This window comes from Budorcas taxicolor, chromosome 11 (genome assembly GCF_023091745.1).
Source record: "Budorcas taxicolor isolate Tak-1 chromosome 11, Takin1.1, whole genome shotgun sequence".
Lineage (NCBI taxonomy): Eukaryota > Metazoa > Chordata > Mammalia > Artiodactyla > Bovidae > Budorcas > Budorcas taxicolor.
This window is the reverse complement of record NC_068920.1, coordinates 156,932,737-156,952,067: the sequence shown is the minus strand read 5'-3', so window position 1 is coordinate 156,952,067 and position 19,331 is coordinate 156,932,737. Positions and strand designations below refer to the sequence as shown.

The 19,331-nt window shown below is 47.2% G+C and overlaps 1 protein-coding gene across 3 annotated transcripts in view; it reads right to left on the bottom strand.

Annotated features, from left to right (window-relative positions):
• The window catches only part of RALGPS1 (Ral GEF with PH domain and SH3 binding motif 1), a 300,327-nt gene that overhangs the window by 237,763 nt on the left and 43,233 nt on the right, over window positions 1-19,331 (bottom strand). For all 3 annotated transcript variants that reach the window (XM_052647831.1, XM_052647832.1, XM_052647833.1), the window contains exon 5: window positions 11,352-11,402. In XM_052647831.1, coding sequence (XP_052503791.1) covers window positions 11,352-11,402 — 51 coding nt within the window. The remainder of the gene's footprint in view (window positions 1-11,351; window positions 11,403-19,331) is intronic.

Genomic DNA, 19,331 nt, shown 5'->3' with positions numbered 1-19,331 from the left:
AGAAACGTCTAGTCTAGAAAGAAAGAACTTAAACTGCTGCTGTTCACAGAGACGGGCTTCCCGAGCGGCGCCAATGGCGAAGGACCCAGCTGCCAGTGCCGAGGATCTGAGCGACGCAGGTTCAAGCCCTGGGTCAGGAAGATCCCCTGCAGGAGGGCATGGCAGCCGAACCCAGTACTCCTGCCTACAGAGTCCCACGGACAGAGGAGCCTGGTGGGCTACAGTCCACAGGATCACAGAGAGTCGGACACTACTGAAGGGACTTAGTACATTCACAGAGATATCGTCATCTGTGTAGAAGTCCTGAAGAATCTACAGAAACAGCTACTAGAATAAGTGAACATTCAACAAAGCTGTGGGATACAGATCAATTTACAAAAATCAGTCTTATCTCTATAAATTAGTAATGAACAACTGGAATTTAATTTAAACAAGATAACATTTACAACAGCACAGAAAACTAAATTTTAGGAATTAGTCTGACAAAAGCTATGTAAGACCTATACGTTGAAAAGTATACAACATATACTGAAATAAATTATAAAAGACCTAAGTACACAGAACTGCATACTATGCTCATGGTTCCAGTGACTCAATATTGTTAAGATGTCAATTTTCCCCAAAATGATGGACAGATTCAACCCAAAGATTCAACCCAGTCACAGTCATAGCCTGGGGGATTCTATAAAAGCTAACAAACTGATTTTCAATTTTCTATAGAAATGCAGAGGACAACAGCCAAAACAATTTTGAAACAGAAGAACACATTTTAGGGACTTATATTACCTGATTTTAGAAGACAGTGGGGGTGGGGGGGAGTGGAGAGAGGGAGGGACTGCAAAGAGCATGAGGAAACTTCCTGGGTGGACAGTATATTTATTATCTTTATCTGCTGATGGTTTTGCATGTATATGCATACATCCAAACTCATCAAATCACTGACTTTATTTATGCATGGCTTATTATATGTCAGTTATGCCTCAATAAAGCTGAAAAAAATCTCATTCAGTCCTCATGTCCAGTTTTTTGAGGCCATCATATCATCGGCTCCATTGTGCAAATGTGTAAAGTGAACCTTAGAGTAATAAAGTGACTTAGCGTGGTCCCCACTCCAGTACTCTTGCCTGGAAAATCCCATGGATGGAGGAGCCTGGAAGGCTGCAGTCCATGGGGTCGCTGAGGGTCGGACACGACTGAGCAACTTCACTTTCACTTTTCACTTTCATGCACTGGAGAAGGAAATGGCAACCCACTCCAGTGTTCTTGCCTGGAGAATCCCAGGGACGGGGGAGCCTGGTGGGCTGCCGTCTACGGGGTCGCACAGAGTCGGACACGACTGAAGCGACTTAGCAGCAGCAGCAGCGTGGTCACACAGATATCAACCTATCCCTCTCACTCCTGAGCAAGGAAGAAAGGCTCTTCTCCCTGCTTCTCATTTATTCAACTAATGATAAGCAGTGATCCTATAACATGCCACTGTGGTTGGAGTAAAGAGACATAGCAGTGACAAAAAGTCCTTCCTCAGAGAATTTGACGCACTGCTGGGCCCAGGGCCTTTCTAAGCTGATTTATTAGTCTGTCATTGCTTTTCTCCTTATTTCATATACTTACATCTCTCGAAAAAAGAGAAATATCTTGTTGAGTTTCTGCCTCCCTCCCGGCTGCCCGTGCAATCGCTGTTAAGCATCGCAACACTATGAGATGGGTATCACTGCCACTTTACAGCTAAGGAAACTGCCCAGGGAGGTGAAGGAACCTGCCATGATCACACAGCTGGAGGGCCACAGAGCCAGATCTTCCTGTCTCCCGACCCAGCAAGTCAGGCAGTTGCTCCAGCAGCAAGAGTCCAAACGAACCCTGTTTTCCTCACAGACAAAAATCACAACCAGGCTCCAAGTCCCTGTGGACCAGAACAGCTGTTCACCAAACATTCTGTTTTGCGCTATTAATTCACTTAAAAGCAAATTTGGTTTCTAACCAGCACAAATGTCATAGCCACACTCAAGAAGTTAGAGGGGAAAAAAAAATGAGTCTAGAAATTGCAAAGTGTTGGTTTTACTGGATCAAATGTGCTGCTGGCCTGTGTCTGTAGCCAGATCGGACTCCTGACCCAGCCAGCTCTCCCCACTGTCCAGGCAGGTCTTTTTCTGGGGCTCAGAGAAGTTCTCCAACCTCTGTTTCCATCACGAAGGGAGCTATGGGGGGAAAGCCCGTTCCCACTCTGTTTCCACTGTGACAACAAACTCTTGCAAAGGACAGAGCAATTACTAGGAAATGAGAAGCAAATAACAAATGCAGTAACAGATGAGAGAGACAGCTGCTTGGGCTTCCGGTGCTAAATAGCATCAGCACTGAGATGTGGAGCCACCCGCCCCCACGCCTGGGCCACTGGAGGCACCTGGCCCACTCCCTACTACCCAATTCAGTTTTTTTTTAACAGAGAAGGAGCAGGACAGTGTAGATGTCAAGAGGACTCAATGGGGCTTTACTGTTATTATTTTTACTACCACATCCTAAATATATTCAACAAGTAACATCAGGCACTGTGTTGGGTCATAGGATATGGGGTGAATCATTCTGGCGCAACCCCTGTGTCCATGCAGTTTATAATCTAGGAGGGAGGCAGACTTGAAACACTAATTATTCAGGCTTTCCAAAGTTATGACGGTTCAGCACAGTGGTGAAAAGGCCTGTACGTGAGCAGTGGCAGACGGTGAGGTTGAGAGGGAGCAGAGGGGAGCCTGCTGTAGCCCGAGCTCTAAGCTGCTCACAATGCCTCCTGAGGCGGAAGGAGGAGTCGCCTGTGATGGGGACAAGAAGGGCACCCCGGTGGAGGGTGCAGTCTGCAGGAAGGTTGCTGAGATGGCAGGGAAACCAGGGAAGGCTGTGGGGCAGCACAGAGCAGTGGGCTTGCTGCCGGCTCTTCATGCAGAGTCAGGCCAGGAAAGGGGGCGGGTCTGTATCCTCGGAGCAGTGGGGAGCCTCAGAGGGTTCTGGGCAGGACAGGGACACAGTGGGATTTTGGCTTTAGAAAGATGTCTCCGAATACAGAGAGGAGGTTGTCGGGGGGAGGTGGGAGGGAACCAACCATGCAGAGATGTGATCGGAGGATGGGTGGCAGTGACTCAGGCTAGGCTGGGGCAGTGAAGGAAACGGTCTGAGAAAATGGCCCAGCATGTGACCTGAAAGAGGGGTTTTAATGATGTCAGCGAAACCGATCTCCTTTTTACAAATAACTGCCTTGCTGGCGGCGCTCTTCCCTTCTCCCAGGGCCAAATGCTCTGATTCCAGGAGCAGCAAAGACACACAGGGCTTGTCCGCCATCCAACACTGACCTCTGCTTTCAGGAATGCCCGCTTCTTCAGAGCAAGCAAACGGCATCCAGACAAAAGGCCAGAGGGTCAGGTTCCTGAACCCACAGGCAGTGTTTTCCTGAACTGCAACGTGTCATGTGGCCCCGAGCAAAGCGTGTGCTTCAGCGGGGAGTCTCCCAGGCCTGCAGGCCCGCCCCTCAGCAGAGCAGCAGACAGGGGGACCAGCCAGGCCTGAGCACTCAGCCCTTATTCGGGGAGGGTGAAACCAAGTCTCTCTAGGGTAGGCACCCCCAGGGACCAGAGCTCTATCTGGATACCACCTCCGCTGTCCCCAAACACTTGTAAATGAGGCCCACCTGTTCCTCCTCCTCACCGGATCTGCCCTACCCCAGGGCCACAGGGAGGAAGAGAGCAAGGATCCAGGCTGCATGCCCACCCGGAACACCCCCGCGCCTGCCTTCCAGCTGGCCTGTGCCTCAAACCCAAGTGGCAGCTGCTGCCCCCATCCCTCACAAGGCTCCCAGGCTGTGCCCACAGCTCTCCTCTGAGCCATTTCAGGGAGGGACCCTCCGGCCCTCCGTCTCCCCTCCACATCCTGCCCGCCTCGCCCCAGGATGCTCTCACCATCAGCGGGGCTCACAGTCTCCTTCCAGTCTCCCACCATCATCACTGAGGACATCAGTCCACTGGGCGGTACCCTTGCGCTTCTGGGTCACACTGTACCTCAACCACCCCCCAAAAGACCTTATCCCCCTCCACCTCAGCTACCCAAAGGCGCAGTCAGCACCCCGTCCAGCACAGTCATCAGAGCGACCCCAGCTCTGACCCTGAACTCTGAAATCCTTCTCCTTCCGGACCTCCTGGCCTCCCTCACCTAGACAAGATGCTGCCCGCTACCCTGCTCAGCATCAGGACGCTGGGCTCCCTGGGCCTCTTCCTGCATCCAGGGCCACTTCCTCTGCCCTCTGCTCCCCAAACGCAGAGCGCACCCCTCTGTCACCTGTGTCTTCTTGCCTCAGCCCTCAGGGCAGGCCCCTACCCAGGCCGGGGCTAGGCACCTCCCCACCATTGAGACCACCCTTGTCTCCCCACAACTGCAGCACAGCTCCCAGACCAGTCTCCCTGAGTGCAGTCGGCTCTGTCTCCCCACTTAGAACAAAGTCCCTAGAAATCTCCCACATCTCCCCTACAAATCTGTGCCCATCACTCCCTTCATGAAGCTCCCCCGTGATCCCCAGGCTAGCCAGCTAAAGCTCTGCCGCCTGCTCCTCTCCACCAGCCGCTCTCTGCTCGAGGCCCCGACAGCCCAAATGCTTCTAGTCCACTATCTGTTTCCATGTCTGCCCCTCACTCTCACAGAAATGTGCCCATGGCCCCTCTACCTCTGTCTCTCCAGCACATGGCTCACCAACTCATGAAGAAGTCAATGAGTGAGAAATCTGGCAGTGGGGATGGAGCAACGTCGGCAGGGGCAGCGGGACTGGAAGAAACACAGGCGTGTGGAGAAGCTTCCCACTTCACTGAGTCTGGTACCCACTGCAGTTCGTTTCCATATACATTTGGGTCTCTGGACACCCATCCATGTGCCTCTGCAACCCTGTGCTTCCCTGGCTGCCAGACGGGAAGAGAATGACACACACCTCTCTGGGGAGCATCCAGCACACCCACATCTCCTGCAAGGGCGTCCCTTAGGAGCGCAGGACCCGGAGAACAACAGCTCACCTTTTTTTCTCCTCAGACACTAGGTACCAAGAATAGTGTTAAACTTGGGGAAATATACCATCTGCCTTTGCAGTGTTATTCACGCTGCCTGAAATGTCATTCCCAACCCCTATCCCATTCCCCGAATCACCCATCAGACAGGATCCCTTTCAGCCTTCCAGGCTCAGTGCCAGTTGCTATTCAGTCACTCATTCGTGTCCAATTCTTTGAGACCCCATAGACTGTAGCATGCCAGGCTTCCCTGTCCTTCACTACCTCCCGGAGTTTGATCAAACTCAGGTCCATTGAGTTGATGATGACACCCAACCATCTCATCTTCTGCGTTCCCCCTTTTCCTTTTGCCCTCAATCTTTTCCAACATCAGGGTTTTTTCCAATGAGTCTCAGGTGGCCAAAGTATTGGAACTTCAGCTTCAGCATCAGTCCTTCCAATGAATATTCAGGACTGATTTCCTTTAGGATTAACTGGTTTGATCTCCTTGCTGTCCAAGGGACTCTCAAGAGTCTTCTCCAACACCACAGTTCAAAAGCATCAGTTCTTCAGTGATCAGCCTTGTCTATGGTCCAACTCTTACATCCATACGTGACTACTAGAAAAACCATGGCTTTGACTTTATGGACCTTTGTCAGCAAAGCGATGTCTCTGCTTTTTAATACTCTGTCTAAGTTTATCACAGCTTTCTTTCCAAGAAGCCAGTGTCCCAACACAACAGCAGAGTGAGTATCTCTGTGGCCCCAGGACACCGTGAGCTGTGTCTCCATCCAGACCTCAGCCTCCCCACCATTTGAGAAGCTCGGGTATGAACTCAGATCTGAAGGATTCCAAACACAGTGCTCTTCACTGCTCTGCTACTCAGACCATCACCTCCTCTGGGCCACTGGCTCCCACCCGGGCATCCCTGAATGTTCTTTCGAGCATGAGCTCACATTCAAAATGCACAGAACCTATTCAGAGCATGCGCTGGTGAGGAATCACAGCCTCGAGTGACTGGGAACTTCCCACACACAGGCACTGGACCGAGTTCTTTCGCGTGAGGTGAACACTATGGTTTCCCTCACTTTACACACGAGAAAACCCAAGCATAAAGAGAATGAGTAATTTGTTCACACTCCAAGCTGGGAATGGTGAAGCTGGGACTGTACCCCAGACTTGCCAGGCTGAGCCTGTGCTGTCTAGCACCCCAAGCAGGATCAGCGGGCCCAGAAGCTGGACTCGGGCAGAACCTGGTGAGTCGAGCACAGAGCAGAGCGTGCACATTCTAAGAACAGCGGTTCACCCACTGATGCTTCATGTTAAAACTAACAACAGAAACAGTTCCAACCTTCAAACTGGTCTCTGAGAAACTGGTAGGCCTTCGATTCCACAGGCCAGGAGGTGGGCATAAGGACAGGCAGATTCTGTAGGGAAGGCTGGCGGAGACAAAAATGCCACCCTGCAAATGTACCCTCTCCCAAGGCAGCTGCCACCAGGACTCCCACAGAAAGACCCCCTTCACCATGCAGCCCTTTTCCTGGGCAGCAGGAATCCACCCATCCCTGCAAACCAATCCATCATGGCATGGAGGGGGTTCTAGGCCACAGCTAGCCAGGTAAACATGGCTGAGAGCCATTATGCTGCAAAGTTGTATCTGCATTAACCCACCAGGTTTTGATAAAATCGGTCACTTGCCAGAGTCACCAGGGAATAGTTATGACTCCATATTTGCTAACCTCCGTTTTCCTTGCTCTCTGCCAATCCTTAACTCACTGTCTGCCTGGCCTCCTCTGAGCCCTGGGCTGATGCTCTTGCGGCCCCGTTGGCAGAAACGAGCAAAGCCGCAGTTCTACCCTCTGTTATCAACAGCATTTGGAAATGTGAATCTTCAAAGACTGTGCTCACCAGGCAAAACCCCAGCTTTGAGGGAAGTGGTTACACCACAGAACAGGCACCCTGGTAATCACCTCCCCTCCTTGGTAGGCCCTCCTTGGCATCGTGCCTGCATTTGGCCAGAGACTGTTCTGCTACGGTGCCTCTCTCCTTCATTCATTCATGCTCCGTTCACTCAGCACATATTTATCGTGTAGATAGTATGTTCCAGGCGTGGGGATTACAACAGGGTCTCTCAGGATGCAACCCTCCAGAACCAAGTGAGCATAAACTCTTTCTCTGCCCTGGTGTGTTCAAAGACCTTTGTGGGGAGGCCAAGGAAGGAGACCCACCTGGGCGTGTAAGTAGTAGGAGGGAGAGAAGATAAGAAGAAAAGGAACTGAAGACATATATAACTGCAATTAAATGTTCAACTGTAGCAGTCTGCTAAATAATAACAGTAATACTGATATTATTTTAAAACTATCATATATGTGTATGTATATATATGTGCATGTGTGAGAGAGAGAGATGAATCATACAAAAAAAAATAATTATTTAATGTTGTTAGGAACCAAAATTGGCAGGGTAAAAGAAAACATGCCAAAAAATCAAAGGAATTAAGTTAACAATCCCGGAATGCTAGATTTGAACTGGAAAGACCAACACTGTACTGGTTGGGCTTCCGCCTGATAAAGTGGCATAAGGAATGATCCTAAAATCTCAGAGGCTCACGGTGACAAGGAGATCATTAGAGTGACTGCAGTTCAGCTGATCTCTGCTGGAACCACCGGGCTGTACCAAGTTATGCTGGAGTTCAGGCTTTGGGTCGGGGTCATGTCACCTTCTGCGTCCTCATTTGCGGACTCAGGCTAAAAGCACAAGAGCAATGGGTCCCTCAGAGAGAGTGGAACTTCTGAGAGGGCTAGTGAAGCTTCCTGACTTTCAGCGGCTCAGCTCACCACTCACATCCCAACACTTGGGCCCAAGTCACCAGCATGGCTGGCCCAAAGTCCAGGGGTGGGGAAATATACGCCACCGGCTGGGAAGCCATGATAAGGATGAGGAGGGAATAACATCGCCAGTCCAATCATCCAGTCATAAACTCATGACATTTAGTTTTAAAAAATAAATATCTCCTAGCCTCACCCACCAAAAAGGCCTAAAAGCATCAGCAGTCCAATAGCAATGAAAATGCTCTCCCCAAGGCTGTGTTTCTAAACACTGTTCTCCACTAAAAGAAACCAGGACCCCTGAGGGACTGCCTGACTCCAGGTCTTCAGCAAGAAACTGGTTTATCTTGTATCAAAGAGCAAGGAATTTCTCAAAAAATAATGGGATCATGTTAAAAGGATACAGGAGATGACATGAAAGGGCTCCCATTGGCTAAAGACAGGATAATTTATGCATTATACTTTATACCGTTATACTTTGGCCACCTGACTCATTGGAAAAGACCCTGATGCTGGGAAAGACTGAAGACAAGAGGAGAAGGGAAAGCAGAGGACGAGATGGTTAGATAGCGTCACCAACTCAGTGGACATGAATTTGAGCAAACTCCGGGAGATTGTGGAGAACAGGGGAGCCTGGTGAGTGGCAGTTCATGGGGTCACAAAGAGTCGGACACAACTTAGCGATGGAATAACAATTTATGCATCAAAAAGAACAGTGACTACAACTGACTGAAAGGGATTCCCAGCCCTACTCGAAGCCTATGGAATCAGAATCTCCAGGCAGAAAGCCTAGGGATCTGGATTTTTTTATTTTTATTTTTTTATTTTTTATGGCGCTCTCAACTGATTCTGAAGCACAGCCAGGATTGCAAGGCACAAGTTTCCTGATCTTCTGGGAATCCAGATTACTCAGGGTGCCCATCTCACTATTAGGTGCCAGCCTCTGCTTCCTGCAAAGTCTTGTCTACATCAAACTGACACGTGTCCCTCATTCACATGCTTCCGACTCTGGGGTGGTCCAGCCGTAACGTGGCAGACATCATCAAGGGGAAAGGTTCCAGTTTTCAGTCTGCTGACAACAATAACAAGAGCAGAGAAGCTGGGACAGCTCCCAGGGTGCTCCTTTTAACCATGGTTTTGACAATGACAATGAGGAACAAACTCTTCCGTTTTTAGCTAACATATCACAGATCTAAAATGGAGAAGTTTGGGGTTTCTCCAGATACCTCGCAGCAGATCATTCTTAATCCTCACTTGGCAGCAGAATCAACCGGTGAGCTTCTACAAAACAGGGCTGACCGTGTTCCGGACTCTAACCCAGAGGCTCAGAGTCCACGGTCTAGGGTGGAGTCCGGGCACCCAGTGTTTCCAAGGCTGCCCAGGTGATTCTGATGCGAGGCCGTGCTTGAGAACCACAGCTCCAAGCGCATCTTTAAAGCAAAACTTGACCGCAAAACTTAATGTCTTGTCACAACTTGATACGAGATACGCTCCTGGCCATGCCTCTTGAGAGCCCCCCACCCCTCCCCTCCTACAATCGGCCCGAGCAGCCATGCCTGCGTCCCCGGGCTCACCACAGACTGGGCGGCCCTCCCCGATGTTCAGGGCAGAGAATAAAGCTCCAGGTCAAGCCAAAGCAGAGAACGTGAGCAGAGAGCTAATAATTCAGCTGAGGCAACTGTCACGCAACTACTCCCCCAACAGGCTCCAGGGTGTAGTGCGCTGAGTGGGTGTTGGTTTTTGTTTTAATTAGAAAGAATGTGTAATCCCCACATTAGAAGAAAATAGAGAAAGACTTAAGTCAGCTAGTTCAAAAAATCAAACATAATTCTGCCCCCCCCAACTTAATGAATAAAACACACACACACACAAATACAAATCACTGCCACGTCCTCACACAAGCACTGAGCGCAGCTAGCAATACTACTTTCCCCTTGATTTATAGTGCGTTAGGTGCCAGCTCTAGGAAGGCCTGGATCCTTTGTCTGGCTTTGTATTAAAATACGCTGTTTTTCTCAAAGTCTTAACAACAGCACACTGTCAGAAGAAGGGCATCCTGTTAAGAGTGTTCTGGGGACTTCCCTGGTGGCCTAGTAGATAAGACTTTGCCTTCCCATGCAGGGAACTCAGGTTCGATACCTCGTCAGGGAACTAAGACCCCCACATGCCACGCATCAACTGAGCCCAAGCGCCACAATGCCTGAGCCTGCACACCAGCACTAAGGAGAAGCCTGTGTACCACAGCGAAGGGCCCGCGGGCCGCAACAGAGACCTGACCCGGCCAAAAATAAACAAGTGAACCAACAAATCAATATTTAATCAATACCGTGGTTTTGACACGTCCCCCGATCCACACTCCTCTTCTCTGAAATCTGCACCCCACTCACAAAGCTGGGTCCGCTCAGCTGTACACGCTCATCCTGGCCACAAACTCCTGAGCTGAGTCACTGAACCAGTTCTGGACACAGGACTCAGCTGGGCTGGACTGAGACGGGCTGGTCCCGATCTGGAAGGTGGCTTCCACAGACATCGCGCAAATGTGGGCCCTTTGGGCAGGGCAGGTTGGACCGCAGGGGCAGACAGAACAGGGCAGGAGAGAGGGGAGAGGGGAAGGCAGAGGCGAGGCAGAAAGCAGGGAGAGAGCGTGCGTCCTGCTCGGCAATGTAGGCTGCCTGAACTCCAGGCCCACAGGTATGGAAAGTGCCCCCTTTACGCTCGTAAATTCTTCCTCTGCCTATTCAGCTACTTGAAATGAATTTCTATCACTTGATAACAAAACCAGAACCGGGACTAAAATAACTGTAAAGCCACGTTATCAACTGCTAGACATTTCCAGAATTTTTTCCAAAGACTAAATTCAACTTTTTTTCTCTTCATTGAATATGCTGTTTCTAAAAATATATGTATGCTTTTAACGTAAATACGTATACATTTTTGCTGCAGCAACTGGCTTCAAAATCAGAAACAAGGCAACCATCAGAATTTGGGATCAACAGAAAAAAAGCTCCTAGGAAATGTTCCCTCCCATCTCCATCTTGAACAGTGAGCGTCTCCAGCAGGGGTGACCCGGGAGAAGGCCAGGCCTTAGACTCAGGTGTGGAGGCCAGCCATGGGCACTGACTGCCCCCAGCCCTGTCAGAGAGGCCAGATGCGGTCCCATCCTCTGGCAAAATCCAAACAGCAGGCTCAGAGGATGAGCCCCTTTGAGAATGGGATTCCTGGATGCTCTCTTTGCTACTGCTGCTGCTACTAAGTCGCTTTAGTCGTGTCCGACTCTGTGTGACCCTGTGGACTGCAGCCTACCAGGCTCCTCCGTCCATGGGATTTTCCAGGCAAGAGTACTGGAGTGGGGTGTCACTGCCTTCTCCAGATGCTCTCTTTGATGGGGGCTTAAATCGATAACATGCGTTTATAGAGACTTCAAGAGCGAAACCGGGAAACTTAGTCCCTCTAACAGGACAAAATCCTCCCTCCCCGCCCAAGCGCTGCTAGTACAGAGGGCAGGACAAGTACAGACCTCCGGCTGGATGGCTTTAAACACGGGCATGTCCATTAGCGTGATCTGGCTCTGCAACAGAAGAGAACTGGGGTTAGAAGACACTAGGAACCAAAAACAGCTGCCATGTGACTTTGAAACTCTACAGAATAATAACACATTCTGAGAAGTCACACTTTCCCCCTTGAAATAAAAATGCAGATAGAGTAAAAAATTGGGTAGACTTTGAAAACGCCTCTCCCGTCCCTTCATTCGTTATAAATCTTGATCCACACCCTTCCTTCTTGAATGTGAGATGAACTCCCAATTTAGGGATTGATAATAGTAGCTTGGAGGGTACATTTTTTAGTTTGGATATTTTCATTCTATTTGAGCTTTTGTTTCAAGTCTAAGTTACTTCTACAATTTAAAAAAAAGTTGCAGACACAATATTATAAGTTAGAATGTTAAACAGAGACACTCTCTATTACTCTAAAGTTTTTTTTTTTTTAATTGTGGCTTATAGAAAGTATACATTTCTTCTGAAGCCTAAGCCACCTCTAAATTATATGGTGGAGTCCCATTTGAGATGCCCCCACAGACCAGTGTTGGACCATGAACTGTTTATTCCACCAGCCCACAATGAGAGAACTACAGAATTTGAGAGCAAGCATTTGGAAACTTTTATAGCGATCCCCATGACATTTTTATTATATACTTTTTAAAGCATTAGTCCTTTGCTGTTGTTCACTGTTTAGTCACTAAGTCATGTCCAATTCTGCGACCCCCCGGATTGGAGCACACCAGGCTTCCCTGTCCTTCACTATCTCCCAGAGTTTGCTCAAACCTATGTTCATCGGTTCAGTGATTTCATCCAACTATCTCATCCTCTGTCATCCCCTTCTCCTCCTGCCCTCAATCTTTCCCAGCTTCAGGGTCTTTTCCAACGAGTTGGCTTTTTACATAAGATAGCCAGAGCACTGGAGCTTCAGCTTCAGCATCAGTTCTTCCACTGATTATTCAGATTTGATTTCCTTTAGGATTGACTAGTCTGACTCCTTGTTGCCCAAAGGACTCTTAAAGAGCCTTCTCCAGCACCACAGTTCGAAAGCATCAGTTCTTCAGTACTCAGCCTTCTTTATGGTCCAACTCTCACATCCCTTCATGACTACTGACTGGAAAGGAAAGAAACTGGTCTTTTATCAAACCTAGCTTCAGTTCAGTTCAGTTGCTCAGTTGTGTCTGACTCTTTGCGACCCCATGAATCGCAGCACGCCAGGCCTCCCTGTCCATCACCAACTCCCGGAGTTCACCCAAACTCATGTCCATCGAGTCGGTGATGCCATCCAGCCATCTCATCCTCGGTCGTCCCCTTCTCCTCCTGCCCCTAATCCCTCCCAGCATCAGAATCTTTTCCAATGGGTCAACTCTTTGCATGAGGTGGCCAAAGTACTGGAGTTTCAGCTTTAGCATCAGCCTTTCCAAAGAACACCCAGCACTGATCTCCTTTAGAATGACTGGTTGGATCTCCTTGCAGTCCAAGGGACTCCCAAGAGTCTTCTTCAACCCCACAGTTCAAAAGCATCAATTCTTCGGCATTCAGCTTTCTTCAGTCCAACTCTCACATCCATACGTGACCACTGGAAAAACCACAGCCTTGACTAGACGGACCTCTGTTGGCAAAGTAATGTCTCTGCTTTTGAATATGCTATCTAGGCTGGTCCTAACTTTCCTTCACTAATTTTGTCCACACAGAAAACACACGTCTAGTTGAAACACTGTTCCTGTGGCTATAAGCTCATCAGGTGGCAGTAAGAGCAGGTGTCACTGCTGACAGTTTTGCAGGCCAAGGCGTGGCCTGGGCTGACTTCCCACGGCCTATACTTCTCTCCAGATGCCACGTGGGGAGCCAGGACACAGTCAACAGATGCCTCTGTGACAGGCCAGGGCAAGGAGCGCTGAGAGCTCTAGATGCCCATGAATGAGAGGAGACACCTGTCCACTGTCCACAGCGCATCTCGGAGGACACGATGCAGTGAACAGATGTGAGCTCTGGAATTCACAGGGCTCGGCGTGTGTCTGGACACCATCACTTAACAGCACATTCTCTTTGACACGTGACTTTTAACTACTCCCGGTTTCAGCTGACACATCTAGAATATGGTGACAACCATCCCTGTCTTATAGGATGACCGTGAGAATTCCAGACAAGAGGAGCAGAACGCCTGGTACCTAATAGGTACTCTCTCTATATAGGTATATATGTGTACATATATGACTGTGTGTGTGTGTACACAGGTACCAGGCATTCTGTACCTCTTGTCTTGCATATTCACAAAGATTATATATTTATATGTTTATGTATCAGAATATTTTGGCCAAAGGGGAGTCACATACATGGGTTCATGTTCTGGTATAGGGTTCCTGCCCAAAACACCAGATAGGAAATAATGGACTATTAACATGTTTGAACATCCATGTTTCAAAGCTGCTCTAAAAAATACTTAAAGGAGGCTGTTATATTGTCATGAGAAAAAAGCCTCATATCAAGAATCTTTTTTTTTGAAAGTCGCTTAGTTGTGTCTGACTCTTTGCAACCCCTTGGACTATACAATCCATGGAATTCTCTAAGCCAGAATGCTGGAGTGGGTAGATGTTTCCTTCTCCAGGGGATCTTCCCAACCCAGGGATTGAACCCAGGTCTCCTGCATCACAGGCAGATTCTTTACCAGCTCAGTCACAAGGGAAGCCCAGGAATTTTGGAGTGGATAGCCTATCCCTTCTCCGGTGGATCTTCCCAACCCAGGAATCGAACCAGGGGCTACTGCATTGCAGATGGATTCTTTACCAACTGGACTATCAGGGAAGCCCTGATGTCAAGAATACATTGGAGAAAAATAGTAACATACGTGGTATGTCAACTGTAACCACAATCCAGGGCTTAGGTAGAATTCTGATCCTCTTGGCACAACTGAAAGGTGACCCAAGATCAGTGGATTTCTGGGAAGCATGGGATGCATCCCAAAGCATACCATCCCCAGGGCTGAGAAGGAGATGAAAATAAACAGGTGGCTTTGCCTCTCCAAGGGGCTGGGGCTTGTCACGAGCACTGAGGTGAAATGCTGCCGCTACTGGAAGCTCAGCAGCGACATGGATGGTACTGCAGAGTCTGAGCAGTTCCACCTCTGGGTGTATCCACCGACAGCAAGCCAGCCCTGGACGTCAGCATAAAGTGAGTGACTACTGCTCGCTGAAGCCTGCAGGCCTGTGTGTCTGGCCCAGAGATACAGGGCCCAGAGCTCCATCCCAGGTGCAAACAGACTGGCATTTCTCCTACCAGACTCAAGGAGATTGTTGGCCAAGTGCTCCTGACACATGGATTAATTCTGCCATCCTGGGGAGCAGAAAGACCTCGTGAAAACAGAAGATTTGAGCTGAGATCTCAGAGGGCCTTGGAAATCTCTCCCGCAATTCAAGTTCACTCCCAATCCGGAAGAACTGGCAGGATGTTTGCAGTGTCATTTAGGGAAAGAACCAAAAGTCTGCTAATGTGAAAATGAGAAAACTTCCTTTCCATCCTGCCATCAGTTCTAGGGTTTGCTACGTGATTTTCCAAATCATGTATTAAGACAGTGACTTTGCATTTCATAATTTTTCAGATGGTTCAAGTTTCAAATATTATTGTCCCTGCTCAGACCATCAGTCAAAAATGTGCTTAGGTATTTTATTCAAGATAAACCAGAAAAACCAGAACAGAGGTCACCAGGCTGAAAATAGACTGGTTGGTCCCAAACATACCATCAGAAACTATTCAGGAGAAGCTCTCCCATTTCTATCTTCTCAGTTCTGGCCCAAAAGGATGCAGTGTCCAAAGCAAGAATACATCGATAAATAGGTAAAATCATTGGGGTATAAATTACATGTCATTTTACTATAAAGCTGAACACATGTAGCAAGGTTGAGTAAGGTTTTGAGTAATCCTCCCTTTGAAGCTGGAGCACTGCAAGGCAGGCAGTTTTACCGAAAGGAAGGGCGTGTGTAGGAGTGGGGACTTGTAGGGCAAGATCAGGGTCCTGTTCCTTTTCACAGCCGGTTCCCAGGCTCCTAGGAGTGTGGCACAGCCTCGACAGGAACAGGAGACAATGAGGCCCTCTGGTTCCTACTGTCATGGGAGCACGTGCCTGTGATGAGGACATGCATCACCGTCTCACAGGTCTCATGACAAGTCTCTTAATGGCCTCTCCTTGTTTTTGAAAATAAAGCCTTCATACAGGATGTCCACTTCATGCAGCGCTGAAGAATTGATGCTTTTGAACTGTGGTGTTGGAGAAGACTCTTGAGAGTCCCTTGGACTACAAGGAGATCCAACCAGTCCATCCTAAAGGAAATCAATCCTGAATGTTCATTGGAAGGACTGATGCTGAAGCTGAAACTCCAATACTTTGGCCACCTGATGCAAAGAGCTGACTCATTTGAAAAGACCCTGATGCTGGGAAAGATTGAAGGCGAGAGGAGAAGGGGATCACAGGGAATGAGATGGCTGGATGGCATCACTGACTCAATGGACATGAGCTTGAGTAAACTCCAGGAGTTGGTGTTGGACAGGGAGGCCTGGTGTGCTGCAGTCCATGGGGTCACAAAGAGTCGGACATGACTGAGCGACTGAACTGAACAGGATGTCCAGAGCACAGGAGCTCCAACACTCTGGCCACCTAATGAGAAGAGCCAGCTCACTGGAGAAGACCCTGATGCTGGGAATCACTGAGGGCAAAAGGAGAAGGAGGGCAGCAGAGGATGAGAAGGTTAGATAGCATCACTGGCACAAACGTGAGCAAGCTCCAGGAGATGAAGGACAGGAGCCTGGCATGCTGCAGTGCATGGGGTCGCAAAGAGTCAGACATGACTGACAGACTGAACAACAGCAACAGGATGTCCAGTTACCCTGGTCACCTGCAACAACTTCCTTCACCCTAACCCCTTCTCCCATCTCCTTCCTCCCAGTGCAGGGCCCCCTAGAAATCCAGGCCTTTTAAAGAAATAGCCAATCTCCACATACTGCAGGAAAATTATCTGGAGATGCGGCCTTCAGAACAAAGAGACCTAGCAGAGCACATCACAGTATGGCCCTAAGGAAAGAGAGCAAGGTGGCTTTCCATGGATAAGTGACAGCAAATCAGCCAAAAAGAAAACAAACTGGTTTCTACATATGCTGAACGTATGTTTTCCCTCTAATGGTGGCTGGCTAAATCCCCTCTTTCCAGCCACAAGCTTAGTACAAGGAAGGCTCCCTGTTCCACCCACACTGGGTCCAAATAAACAAAAAAGTTGTTGGCAGAAACAGTGGGCCGTCTTATAATGAAAAATATCTATAAATTTGCATTGAGATCACTCCGAATGAGCCCTAGGATGGCTCAGGGAACAAAAAGCAATCGGCTGCAAAGACGCATTCCCGCCTCTCCTCCTAGAGCTGCTGTGTCTGCCAATTTTAGAATCTTGTGTCAAGGAAATGCAAATTAAAGAGGAAGACACCATTTGTGGTCCAACAGCACCATCACAACTAATCATGCTACGAGTTGCTCTGTTCTTTTTTCAAAGTAATCTGATAGTAACCCATTAAAAACATTAACATTTAATTTCATTTTTAATGTCAAACTTAGAAAAAACCTACAAGAATAATATGATAAACTCTACAACCTTTCACCTAGTTTCACTACTGATATTTATTAACATTTGGCCTCATTTACTTTATTTTTATGTACATAATTATATAAGTATGTAATTTTTTTTTCTGAACCATTTGAGAGTAAAATGCAGATATTATGACTCTTCACCTTTTAATCCAAGAAAAAGATGACCCTCTTACATAATGATAAGATTATTACACTCAAGAAATTTATTGTTGTTACATCAGTATTATCTAATATACAGTCCACATTCAGAATTTTCAAATTATCCCAATACTGTCTTTTATAGCAATTTTTTCTTTATCCAGGATCAAGCAATATGTTTAGATATTATCTCCTGTAAGGTGAAATGAGCATACTATTGACTCAGCAATTCCAACACCTATAGAAAGAAAAGCACTGGTTTATAAGAAGACATATGGAGAAAGATCTACATTTAGATACAGAGATGAATATAGACGTTTACTGAACAATCATTTATAGTAGTAAAAATATGCCAGTAATCGAAAAGACCATCAAAAAAGGAACTTTTTGGAAAAAATTATGGTACATCCAGACTCTGGGACACTATGCAGCCTTAAGAACAGAGGATTAAATTTATACATACAGATCCGGATAACTATCCACGATCTAAAGACAAGTTCCAGCACTGCTTTTTGTTCAGCTTTCAGCCACTGGGGAGAAAGCCTGAGATCTAGCTACAGAGCACCCCCACTAGAACAATAACAACCTCCGAAAGGAGTTTAACCCTTTTTACTGTAAAATGACACATTAACAGAAAACCACGCTAAACAAATGCATGAGTTGATGACTTATTATTAAGGCGAACACTTTAAAACCACCACCCACATTAAGAAACAGCCACTCCAATAGACGGATGCATGGGCCCAAACACGTGTTATATACACACAACAGAGTATTATTTGACTTAAAAGAGAAAGGAAATTCTGACACGTGCAACGACAGAGATGAACCTCAAAGACATCATGCTAAGTGAAAGAAGCCACGAAAAGACACTGTATGCTTCCACCTGTGTGAGAGCCCTGCAGCAGTCACATTCACAGACACAGCAAGTAAGTGGTGGAGGTTGTGGGGATGAAGAGTTGTTTAAGGGGTACAGAGTTTGGGGCCGTCATGATGAAAACAGCTCTGAAGATGGGCTGCATAGTAATGTGGATGTTCTTAACACAGATGAACTGCACACTTACGGTGGTGAAGATGGTCAAGTTTGTGTTACATAGAGTTCTCCATGATTAAGAAAGAAAAGAGGAGTCGCCCCAGAGTTCCTCCATGTGCCCTGTCCCAATCACAAGCCCCTCCCTCCCGTGAAAAGTAACCACTATCTTGACTTTCCTCAAGTTCCTCTATAATTTCATCACCCAAGTAGTCTACCAAGACTATGTCTTGGTATTGACCATTCCAGGTTGCCTCAAAGTATATTCTTTCAATACGTAGGCTTGAATCTTTTATTTTGTGACTATCTTCTTAAATTATAGTTTAACTATCTGTTCAGTTTCCTGGTATTCTCCTCTTTCGGGGATTTATATTATCTGTATGTTGAGTCTTCTTTGCCTATCATTAATATTTATCACTATTTTTCAAGGTCTTCTTATCTCTTCATTTATTTTGATATTAAACTTTTTCCTCCCTTAAGGCATTTTCTGTTATGTTTATCTATTCTTGTGCTCAACTTTCATTTCCAAAATAAGTTTTATTTCCAGTGTTTTCCTAACTCTGCCATTTCTGAGATGTATATATGTCAGATTTATGTTGTTCATGAACTCACAGTGTGACCTTAACTTCTTCTTTAATTTTGAAATAGAAAGTTACAGTTTTCATCTGTTTTGTGGTATGTCTCTCTGGCAAGGTTTCATCATCTACAGGATTCTCTCCTTACTCTTTTTTTTTCTTGTAACAACTGAAAAACTTGACATCAGTAATTTTCGGTAGCTTTCCGAACTTCATATAGCTTTTCTTTTACTTTCATGTCGTCTTCAACAACAGGCAGCTGCTTTTTGAGATTCCACACACACACAAACACAAATTTATTTAAACCTCCCTTTTCCTTAACTGTAACTTTCCCCATCCTGATCACCTTCGGTCTGCTCCCAAGCTGAATTCCTCTTTGGTACAGGACACTTGTTCTGGAAGTAAGCCCTGGTTGACTGGTTTCAAGAGCTCTTAAGGGTTAGTTCACAGATCTCTTCTACCCATCCATTATCTGAGTGGTCAAAACTCCTTTCAATTTCAGTTGCTATTCTCACATTGACCTGCTGAACTTTCCGGTGAATTCCCATTGGAAATTTTGGGGTTCTTCTATCCCCTAGTCTGTCAAACG